Here is a 12,612-nt window from a genome sequence, read left to right on the forward strand (position 1 = left end):
TATGGGGGCACCATTTCTATCACTTGCTCATACCAACCCCCAATCCCTCTCCTATAACATGACTCACAACTTTTCTTTAAATACGGATACAAATATAAATGATGGTTAGGAACAGACTGATAGGTTCATAAGAGAATTGCAGACTAATATAATTTTCAGAAACCATCACAACAGCAATTTTGCCTAATCTGTGCTGTTTTCATGATCAAAATGGATCTTGTGGTATCTAGTTAATGATATATTTTCTAAATAACCCAGCATTAGCTTCAAAGTAGGTTGGAAGTAAGGGAGATGTATTTAATTCTATAGAGGCAGCATGCTATATGACATACACTGAGCTGAAAACTTCTAGTCTATACATACACAAATTAGAATTAGAATAGGTCATCTCTTATACTTTACAATTATACACTAGGGTACAACTTAGACTAGAATTGAGTCCATAGACAATAAAAGCTGCCAGTTACTGGGGGAAATGAACAAATAAAAGGATCCCAGGCAGAAATCACCCTAGACAAAAGGCTTATGTTTCTAGATCTTATCTAGGATAGGTAAAGGGATGTGAAAAATTAATTACTAATTCGTCAGAACTCAATCAAACAGATGGTGTACCTTACATAAATCATCAAGATGAAATATTTCCCATCTCTGGGGTATTTTTGTATTCCTGGCACTAAAGTATTGCATAACTCTGTCTTCTATTAATCAATCCAAGAGAACAGGACTTTACTTGGTGGGTCAAACTACTAGACCTTGGGAGGGAAAGGCCAGTGTCATAGGTTCTCTTGAAAATAATTATTCTTATTACTTCAAGAGAGTCTTATGAAGAATGTCAGGAATCTTTCGGTAATTTTCTGAGAGGCCATTGTGGATATTGATTGAGTTGAAAGTGTTAATTTTGTTCACACCTCAGACAAGATCCCTAATGATTTCTCTTAGGTTCTGAATCAGAAATGACCTGTAAGCAAAATGTCTAAGTCAGTCTGGGGAGTTCAGTACAACTTAATTAACTGAGGATCCAGGAAATCAACATTCTGATCTTTTGGAAAAAGACTTGTCAGAGATCTAATTTTGCTTAGCAAGTGCTTTCTTCTTAAATGAATGTCATATTATAAAAATGTTCTGCTGAGAATATTTTGAAATACTAAGGACAAAATCCCTTCACATACTTCAAGAGTTTTCACTGAAGTAACAATATTGAAATAAAGTGCTAATGACCCACTATTAGTAGCACAAGTACTTTGAGTTATTTTCCCATTAATATTAATAATAACATTTATATATCACTTACTTTGTACTAGACCTTGCACTAAGTACTTTACAATTATTATCTCATTTGATCCTCAAAACTACCGTGCTGGGAGGTAGGTACTATTATTTTCACTCCCATTTTACAGAGGAGGAAACTGAGACAATCAGCGATTAAGTGACTAGCCCAGGGATATCTAACTATTAAATGTTTGTGGCTGGATTTGTGACTCCAGGCCTGGCACTCTATCCAGTGCGCTACCTAGCTGCCCAGTAGGCATTCATTCATTCATTCATTCATTAATTAATTAATTCATTCATTGTTTCTTCAGTCCTTTTGTAACCAATGGCAAACATTTCCAAGTAACTAGTTAGAGGTGTTAGACACACATAGTCTACACCTATGAAAAAAGCAAAAGTAACTAGGTTAAACGGGAGTCAAAACTTTGCTTCAGAAGCCACACGGTATTCAACGGAGCTAGCTAATTACAGAGAAAAGGGACCAGAGTCTTTTAAAAGTTTCCATAAGGGCTATTATAGGCTACATCTTAAATGAAAGAAAAGGCACGACTAGCCTTGAGCTGTGGTTTGTACTTGAAAATTAATAAAACTCTATCAGCTTTACACACTTTGACTCATTTGAAACTGTTACTTATTTAGGCTTCTGTCCACTTTCTTTAATCAAAATGTGAATTTTTACCGAACTCGGACTACTATAAATATTAGCACTACTTGGAATGTGATCCAAGTAACAGAATCCCAAGTAGTTTGGTCTACAGGTCAAAGCATTCCTTTGAAGAATCATTCCCAAGCTTTTTCAGTCCACTGACTGTGAGTACAAGAGGTAGGTATCTCGACTGTAAATGACAAGAGATGTTGGGAATCTCCTCCCCCCAAAAATACGGAGCTAAAAATCCATCATTAAATATATATATATATATATATATATATTATATATATATATACATATATGTATCTTTCACTAATAAGCTATCCTTTTGAAATACAAATAACCTTGGCGAGAAGTCATTATAACAAATGTAATAACTATTTCTCACTTAATAATTTTTCCCTACCTGAGGAGGACCCCAGATGTCCACCACTGTCTCCTGGACAGCGGGCTCTCGCAGTGGGGTGCGTGGTCTCGCAGCTGGCATTAAATGCTTTTGAAAGAAAAAAAGGAAAAGTATATTTTGTTGTGAATTAATACCAAAGTCTATCTGAAGGCTTAGAACAAATGAATCTCAAGAAATATGTATTTACACACACACACAGTAGTACTTCATAATGACGTTGGCTTCTTTGCATTGTATCTAGTATAGCTATTTCATTGCCTTTATATAAAAAACATCAATGGTTCTTTTCAGGCTCAGGCTAACTCAGTAGGGAATTGTGATATAAATATTCCCCTAGTAAAGGGAAGTAGCATGGCCTACGGGGAGAGTGAGCCAGGCTTGAAGCTTGGTTGGAAGCCCCACCACTGACAAGTCATTTAAGGTCAGTACTCTAGTCGCTCCTCAAGATAAGAAACAAACATGCATTGGTAGCAGGAGCTTCCTCACTCAGGAATTCCCTGAATCAATGAAATCACAGGCCTGATCCATATCTGGAGGTTGCCCCAATGAAGCAGATTTTGCCCCAGGGAAGGCGGGTGAACACATTGCTTGCCTGGTAGATGTGAGGACATCAAAAGCCAACTTAGTCCACTTTAAAGTTCTATTTGAGCTAACCTTGCTCAGATCATTTCAGTGGGCTAAAGACCCGAGTCGATATTTTGCCTTGTCCCAGCTACCACATTAAGCCAAAAGAACCATCTCCTTGGGATAAAGTGGGCTAAGGGCCTAATGGGGTTGCTTCCCATGAGACCACTAACGAGTGCCAGTGTAATCAAATTTCTTCATACCTAAGAACTTTCCAAAGCACACTCTCATCGAGAGTCATTCATTGATTCTATAATGTCACAAATGGGTTCTATGGGTTGAATGATGTCACTGTGGGGTTTCCTGACTTTACAATGAAACTTGGCTATAATCTAATAATGATTCTATCATTTCTTGTTAAATGGCACTGGCAGAGCAAGATCACTCATTTGGTGTCTCTATCTGGGTAGTCGATTCCATTCTATAAGTAATGAAATGGTACAAAAACATGGCTCCACATGAAACTCTCAGAGCCTTTCCAACACACAATGAGAGTTAAGGCTTTAGACAGACCATCAGATGAAAATCCACTAAAGGATTGCAAGAAGTAAAATGAACAGACAAACAAAAGGTTTCTGAATTCTTTGCTTTCTTACCAGAGGGTAAGTCCGAATAGCGATCACATTTGGATCATTCAGTGGAATATCAGTCATCCCAAGCTCATTGGCAGCCTTTTGGAGAGAGAAAAAAATGAAAAAAAATACAGACTATTTAGTTATATGTTTAAAGCAAAACAACAGCAACATCAAATTATTTAAAATATTAATAAAAAGAAAAAATAGACTAATTGGTACAAACTTTGGTAAGGCTCAAGAAGGCATAAACAGGCAATTACATGGTATCACTTAACCTTTTTTTCAATGACTTCCACCTGTTTAATTTCAGTTTTATAGTTCCCTCATTTTTATTTCTATGGAAAAATATCTTATTAAACAAGAAAACGATACACTTGAAAATTTGATGCTATTCTGTTTTCTTAAGACATACGTTACTTGATTTCCTAATGGATGCGGACTTCTGAAAAAAATTTAGCTGACAAAAAGCAGTTGCCACAAGGGAGCTAAGAGTCAAGAAACCACATCAGTCAGAAAACAAAGAGAAGCAAATTTGTATAGAGAAGAACTTCAGAAGGAAAGAAACGACATAACCTAAAACAGAAATACAATAAAATGAAAGAAAGAAGTTCTAATGAAAGCTCTGTGCTAGGCTCAGGTATAGCATATTATGCTAAATTCATTTATAGATGAACTCTTCACAATAACAGATCTAAAACATGAGATACTTGTCAAGGCTTCTATAACGTTTTTCATCATCAGTGATAGAAGAGATTCCACATGTGGGCTCAAAGTGCCACAAGAAGAACCACCACAACAAGAAGAAATGGCAGTAAGGAAGATAAGGTTAGAAACAGCAGCTTCTGTTTCCTCATGTAGGTAAACTGAGGACATTGGACTGGAATGACTTCAGCTCTAACATTCCATTCTAGAATCTGAATGTGCTTCTTTTAAATTTCTTTTTAAATGACTAAGTTTCTGGGAATAACATATTGAGTTTTTCTAAAGAGCATTAAATTTAGTTGGACAATACTGTATATTGTGTCAAAGATCACATTTAGGGTTCTTGGTGAAAATATGAATAACTCATGAATTAGTTAGGAAGGGGATTTAAGAATAAGAAATTATGTTTTTATAAAGCTTTAAAGAAGACTGTGCTACCGAAAGAGACTTCTAATCACCATCCCAGGAGATGGCCATGTGTGTACTCAGCTTTCAGAAGTTTGTATTTTTACCAAGTCTATTAGAGTTACATTTTCTATGCATGATTTAAACATGCTCTGTCAACTGTGAACAATTTGATGGCTGGCTGAGCTGTCTCCTCCCACCTATGTAATATTGCATCCTAATGCCCACTGCACCAGGTAGAGATAGCAGTCTGGGTGGATAAAGGCTTAAAGTTACGAGCATGTGTCTTGTTTCGAAGTTGTCCAACTAGGACATCATTGTAATTTGTCAATGCTACTCAACAACACATTGGCAGCTAAATGGGCTCGATTCGTGAAATGGGAAAGAAAACTGTCAATTTTCTATAAAATACGCTGCCAAATTTAGGGGAAAACAAATGTCTTATGTCCTCACCCAACCCTCCTCCACAATTCAGCACCCAAAATAACAAGTAGAATGTGTATCAGTCAAATGAAATCTTCTGAAACTGGGGAAAGGGATAGAAATCTCCATTCCGCCCCCAGTTTAAGAAGTTGAAATACATCAATGATCTGAATTTGATGCTAGGCAATGGTATTCTAAATCTTCACTTCTCATTTTTTCAGTTGGGCAAAAAAGACAGCGACAGTGTAGATAGCCTCCTTCCCTTTTTTCAGAATGAAACCAAGAACAAAAGCCTGGCTTCTATCCAAGGAGATTGGAAACCTTTTCTACTGTCATCAGGTCTTATGTTTGTTTTGGTGCTATTTGATGTGACCATCAAAACTGTAGATACAGACTTAAAGCTTTCAAATGAGAACACCAGTCCAAAGACTGTTTCTGACAGAAATAAGAGATGAGGAAAGGAAAAATGTTCAGAGGTTAGCTGAAGCTGATTTTTCAGCCCAAAGATATAAAGAAAATCCTTTCCTCTTATCCCGTGACTTTTGAGATCTCTTCTAATTGTCCTATTTTTCTCTATCTTTTACCTCTTGCTACTAAATGCACTTTTCATATAAGGGTTCTGAGAAGCCACGAGAACCCAGATATTTCTGTATCCTAAGATTCTGGGGTTATCTCATCTGGCCCTATTGCTTCATTTATCATCTCTATTTGTAGAGGACATGCAAATGCACTTTTTTCATTCCTTGACCTGTCCTTGGAGCCCAGTATAGGTAATACTCTTTGTAAAGTGTTTCACATAACTTAATACCTAGATGGTTTAGATGGGGAAAATAACAAGTAAATATCACACTGGACTTACAAGCAGAATACACATTAGCTGACCTGTCCTGAACAGGCATGTATATGGAGCTGAGCACAAGGTGGAATTTAGCTTTTTCTTTTTAATGTCTCATAATTTGGCTCCACTCTGGGAAGAAACGTTGGACACATTCCAAGGAGAGGGTGGCAAACTCAGGAAATACTGTCTTAACTTTTTTTTAATTACAAGGCTATTCCCCTATCTCATTCAGACTGCATGATTCCCCTGTTGATCAGCATGAAGCTTTACTGAGCTTCATTTCTTCTGTCAACCTATCCAACTACCCTCAGGCAGCCTAGTGGCCTTTTGCTCCTGGAGACTTACCATATTGTTTGCTAAACTTAGATCACATCTACCTTCTTGGCCTTAGTCCTACTACAGCATAGAATTCTTGAGCTCATGAGACCGCCAGCTTCAGCCTCACCACTAGTAGAGATTACTGGTGTGTGCCGCCAGATCTAGTTTGGTTTGGTTAAGAAAAAGAAATATGATCCCTAAAATTCTTGAGCAGTGGAATATAGTTGTATGGTTTTGCCTGTTTGCATTTATTCAATACTTAACAATATCATACTTGGCTCTATTAAAATAAATGTCAAGTTATCAAGGGAAACGGAAAGTATCTTATAGGAAACATCTAGTCTCTATTAAAACTTACTTTTACGAGGTTGGCATTTAAACAATGTTCAGTGCCAAGAAAGAGAGAAGTAGATAAGATAAAAAAAAAGAATTCAAAGAGTTTGGGTATCATTTGAAGCCAGGCACTCAGAGCTTCCACCAAGAAGTAATAATAAAAATAATGCTGTGAGAAAAGCTCATCCATCCACCATTTTCTCAGAAAGATCTCTCTCCTAATTGGAATTTCTCTAGACAGATGGCACAGAGATGATATCGTTACCTTTTAAATAATGAAATGGAGCTAATAATGTTCATCCTATGAATATAACAGCTATTCTCCCTCTAACCTTTACCAAGACTTGATGAGTTTCATGATAGGGGATAAGAACGGTCATAATTTGTATTATTAGACCCAGGCAGCTCTCATCTATACTGCAATCCTACCATGCTCTCTGGAGATTTTGGCAATAAAACCTCTGTTAAGAAGAAGGAATGTTGGGGGCAGCTGGGTGGCTAAGTGGTTTGAGCCAGGTCTAGAGATGGGAGGTCCTAGGTTCAAATCCAGCCTCAGACATTTCCCAGCTGGGTGACCCTGGGCAAGTCACTTGACCCCCATTGCCTAGCCCTTACCACTCTTCTGCCTTGGAACCAATACACAGTATTGACTCCAAGATGGAAGGTGAGGGTTTAAAAAAAAGAAGGAATGGAAATTGATCATGTCTTGCTATGAAGGAATCTGATGGCAGGAAATCATCATTAAGCAGAAGGACCCCTGCGTATCTGTCTCAGTGGAGAAGACAGATACTTGGCAGAAGTGATCAATCAACAAGCAATTAATATTAAATATTATTACATGTGAGGCCATGTGCTAAAAGCTGGGGATACAAAGACAAAAATTAAACAATTCCTTCCCCTTAGGGAGTTCATATTTTAAAGGGGAGTCACCATGTACATATTTAAGTACATGCAAGAACATACCTAAAAAGAAACAACCTTCCAGGTTGTTCTACTCATGCTGTCTTGCTGTCCTCCCAAGGAGTAGCTTTTGCACCCACGCCGTTCCACCTAGGCTGCCTCCTGACCACATTCAACATGACTTTACAAATCAATAAAATGTCTCTTTATTTTTAAGCCAAACAAAGAATATACCTAAAAATACACATAGTAGGAGCACCAGGGAATGATCTGTGTAGAAGGTGACAGCAGGGCTATGTCTTGAAGGATCCCAATCGATGCAAGTAACTCCACCTATGAAACTGTGGTTCTAGATAGCATTTTTGTTGTGTAGACATTTTTTAGCCATGTCTGTATCTTTGTGATGTCATTTGGGGTTTTCTTGACAAAGACAATAGGGTGATTTGCCATTTCCTTCTCCATATCATTTTATAGATGAGGAAACTGAGGCAAACAAGATTAACTAACTTTCTCAGGCTCACACATCTAAAAAGTATCTGAGACTGTATTTGAACTCAGGAAGATGAGTCTTCTTGATTCCAGGAAAGGGGCTCAATCTACTGTACCATCTAGCTACCCCTCTAGTTATCATAGGTACTTTAAAATACCATAGTGAAGATACTAAGGATTTATTGCAGGGTGAAAACACATAAATTTTAGCCCAGAAGTTAGAGTAAACCTGCCTCCCTAGCCTTGGTTGGCTGTGGGAAATGGTGACTTCCTGTTGGGTCACTCACAAAGGCTCAACTTTTCCATGGAAGGCCACCAGCTGAATTTATGTCATGGTTTTGGAGACTGACCAGAAACGGCACGATTTACTAATGTTTCCTGTCCACAGAGTAATTAGGAAGCATTTATCAGAATTAAAGGGATGTGCAAACCTATGTTTATCAGCATGCTGGCACAAAGAGGAGACTGCACATTTGGAAGACCTTACACCCCATGATTAATCCTCCCATTTTTGCTTGCGAAATGGTGTCAGCAATACAAGCCTTATGTGTACTCATGAAGTTTCTTTCTCTACTTCCCCAAACCCAAATCTTAGCATCTGGAACAAAAGTTAAACACAAAATGTGACGTGATTCATAGTGGACCGAATCATACGAACTGTGTCGAAAGAATTTTGTCAAAAAACATTTTTGGAGCTAGGTGGTAGCATCCTATAAATATAAGCAAAATTTATTTTGAGATTTCAATCTCCTCTGTGGCCAGCAACTGGCATCAATAAGGGTAAGATGTTCTCAAAATGACAAGGATCAGAAAATTGCTTATGTCTAGACAATAACTTGCCAGGCTAGTTTCTGAGCTAAAAGATTTAGAGCCAGACTTCATCTGGGCCAACCCTCTCATTTTACAAATAAAGAAACCGAGACTACAAGATAGTCATACTCTCATGTACTTCTTCACAGTTATAAAAGATGTGCTACTACATATTAAGCTTCCCAGAAAATCCATAGCTGCTATACTTCTGGCCTTTCTCTTCCTTCTCCTGACCCCTGAAAGGGGCTAAAGGGCAAGGATAAAAAAAATGAGTCACCACTGGAATGAAATCTCAACATGGCTTTATTGGCTGAGAGTAGGGCTTATTGAAGAAAATAATAAAAAGTGCCCATTTCTAAATAACAAGATTATCTCTTAACATTTACAGTGTAAAGAACCTGTTCTAAGTATGGCTATGCCCTTTTAAAAATAAGATCTTGTTACCACATGCAGAAACTCAATGAATCTCTCATTTTACAGATTAGGCAATTTGAAGTCAACAATCCCAATGAATTCATGCATAGTGAAGGTACTATATCATCTGAGACTCCTACTCCCCTATAGGAAAGGCCCAGAGACCTAAAATTCTGTTATTTTGAGAGCTCTTTAAAATTTGACTGGCTCTCCCCTAGAGGAAGCTGGATTTGTTCTTCTTCAAATATCTGAGAATCATAGGGGAGTATTGGATGGGCCTAGACTAAACAGGCTAAAAGGACCGCTCTAACTAACCAAAGGGGACCAACTTTCTAAACTCCAATTTTTTATTTAGCAGAGATATGGCTCTAGGGGGCCACATAGCATCATAAGACCAGTTCTATCTTCCTTTAAAACCTGTTGCCTACAGGGATAGGTTGCACAATTGATAAGAAAAAAAAAATTTCTAAAAATGGTGACATAATAGATAGAAGCATCAGGCCTGTAGTGAGGAGGATTGGGGTTCAAATTTGGTTTCAGATAATTCCTAGCTATGTGACCAAGTGGCAAGTCACTTAATTTGCTCTTGCCTTTCTGACTTAGAGCTGTTACTATGACAGAAAGTAAGATCTTTTAAAAGTCCCTCATTGTTTCCACAAAAACACTGCTCTGTGAACATAAGTTGAACTTTACATCACAAAAAATGAAAAGTAATTTATTCAGATTAATTATTTTATTAATTAAAATGGTTTACTACTAAAGAGAACTTGACTGATTCGTTATTACTTGGTTCTAAGTATAATTTTCATTTCTGAGCAGCTCCAAACAATGTATAAACTTCGTAAATATATCCATGGCATGCTAACATGAAAAACACATGAATATACCAATGAACACTGGAATGGCAGTTGGAAACCCTGGGTTCTATTCTCGGTTCTGGAAAGCATTAGCTGGGTGGCCTTGGGCAAATTATTCAAAATCTTTGAGTCTCCGTTTCTTCACTGATAATATTATGGGCTTATCCTAGATGATCTCTTAGGCTCCCTCTATGGTACCAAATCCCATGAGCCTCTGATTTTTTCTTTTGGGGTTTCGGTTTCCTCACAAATTAAATAAGTTGGAATCGAACTAATTACTAATGCCCAAGATCCCTTCCAGCTATGAAATGATATGCTTATATACTTCGAAGATTTCCTAACTACTCCTGAGAGCCTCTTAGTAATCCTGAGGGATGAATGAAAAATGTCCAAGTTCAGTCTGATCCAGGTTAATCAGTTATGGTCATGGAATCCAAAGGGATAGGGGTTAAGTGAACAGTGCATTACTCTTCTTTTTTCTCATTAAACCATACTGCCCTAGGAAAATATTACATGTTCCAATACTATCATAAAATTCAAGGTGAAATGAAAGAAGATAGGCCTTTCCTATTTATTCTGGACACACCAGTATGTCTGAGTTTTTAGAAAATTGATAAATATCCCTACCCCTTTATGGAAAGCAATAAAATATCCACAACTGAATGCTTGTGAAGATTAAGGCTAAAAAGAAAAATATTTTCTCCTCCTAAGAAAACAGAACTTCTTAAATCATGATTTCTAAAATCATACAAAATGACAAACTTGCTTTTAGAAAATATATTTCAGCAAGAGTATAACATTTTCATTTCTGTTGCATATATATGTTTGTATAGACATATGAATTGTTTGAAAAAGGAAACAGAATTATGAGAAATGTAAAAGTGTTAGAATACTCATTTAACTCAAGAGCTATAAGATATTCTGGGAGGGAAGAATTAGTATGATTATCTGAGAGAAAGATTACTGTTCCAACTTTACCTAACTCTCACTAAATATACATATATTTAAATAATAGATTTCATGGGGATTTTCTAATAAATACCAAAAAAAAAGATATTTCTGCTCTAGATGATTTTACAAGTTTTGAACAATCTAACCAGTATGACTTTTATTTTTATTTATTTATACATTCAATTCTCCATTTATTTATTCAGATATCTATTTTTCCACTGGGTTAGGTTTCCTAAGTTACGGCACATTAGGCTGAAGGTTTAAAGATAAAGACAATGTCCTTTTGATTTCGCTAGTGATTCCCTTAACTTCTTTATTGCACAGAGGGAACAGAAATGTCAACGTTTTGTAGAGCCTTTGGAAATAAACATTTTATTAGGGCTTCCTGCTATGTTGCCCACTATGGATATGAATTCAGTATAAATCAGGCCCCCCTTGGATTATATCCAAGAACACCTCATTACTGAGGTATTGAAAGGGGCAGTTATATAGTGGTCTCTCTTTCCAGAGCATAAAATCTTGGGAGACCTTTAAGGTGATGCTTATATGTAGGAGAGGATAGGTGTAAGACTCTGGACAAATTTTAGGCACAAAAGCCTTTAAACTGTACTTTAAATTTTTTGTCACTTTCCTCAGTCCCTTTTGATGATGATCTAAAGACTCCCACTGGTTCAAAGTCAATATTTGTGCCTAAGATGAGGGAAGAACCTTGCTACAGCTCCTTTGAAGATCAAGGCTCATAATTTCCTTTATGTAGAGCTCAGCCTGGGCCCAGACTATCAGAGATACAATCTTCGCTCAACTGGCCACCAGTTTTGACAAGAAAATGAATAGAGATGACATAGTTGTGTTAAAGGAAACAAGGGCAAAGACTTTTGTTCTCCGATTTGGGATGATGACTAGTATATAAATTTTGTTTCTGATCGCAAGGATGCAGAATTCTAGAAATATCTGAATTCAAAGGATTTTCCCCCTTTTAGCTGGATGTCTAGTGCAGTACTGACATGCTCCAAAACAAAAGCCCCCAAACAGCCATAAGCCTTTTGAAGGGATATGGAAAGAAAGGCTGCCTTTTTACTTAAAAGAAAAAGAGAGTATTAAAATAGCACGGTCAGAGGCAATATCACCATTAAAAATTAATCACATTAGGAAATGACACACAAGGAAAACATAACAGTCCTTTCCACATGAAGGTTTGGGGGTGTTTTTTCTTTCTGCTATCTGAAATAAAATAGTACAAGATAACCATGACAGACAATAATTGTCCTGGAAAATTCTATGTCCCCAGTTTCCTGGGTCAAAAATTTAAAAAAAAATTAAAATAAAAAGGACATTATTTTATATTTTTTTCTATACAACTTAATCTTTGAAGATCCTGATCATTACTGAATACCAGAATATCAAGATCTCGCAAAACATAGGTATTAATGCCATATTTCCAGACCATAATAAAATTCAAAAGACTCAAAAATGCCTGGCATGAATTTCATAATTATTCCTTGCATCTATTCAGTTTTCAAACCTGCTAGCTGTAGAGCACCCATATTTCCATCTTGAGAGGTATGTTATATGTTACATGCTTTACTAAAATTTAAGTTTATGTCTTGAATATTAACCCATTTACCCATCTCCTGGTCCTTTTTTTAAAA

The 12,612-nt window shown here is 36.8% G+C and overlaps 1 protein-coding gene across 3 annotated transcripts in view; it reads right to left on the reverse strand.

Annotated features, from left to right (window-relative positions):
* LOC100022865 (protocadherin-11 X-linked) overlaps window positions 1-12,612 on the reverse strand; it is a 575,820-nt gene that overhangs the window by 313,771 nt on the left and 249,437 nt on the right. For all 3 annotated transcript variants that reach the window (XM_056808906.1, XM_056808908.1, XM_056808907.1), the window contains 2 exons: window positions 3,545-3,619; window positions 2,325-2,411 (listed from right to left, as the gene is read on the reverse strand). In XM_056808906.1, coding sequence (XP_056664884.1) covers window positions 2,325-2,411; window positions 3,545-3,619 — 162 coding nt within the window. The remainder of the gene's footprint in view (window positions 1-2,324; window positions 2,412-3,544; window positions 3,620-12,612) is intronic.

The sequence above is a fragment of the Monodelphis domestica genome, chromosome X (assembly GCF_027887165.1).
Source record: "Monodelphis domestica isolate mMonDom1 chromosome X, mMonDom1.pri, whole genome shotgun sequence".
NCBI lineage: Eukaryota > Metazoa > Chordata > Mammalia > Didelphimorphia > Didelphidae > Monodelphis > Monodelphis domestica.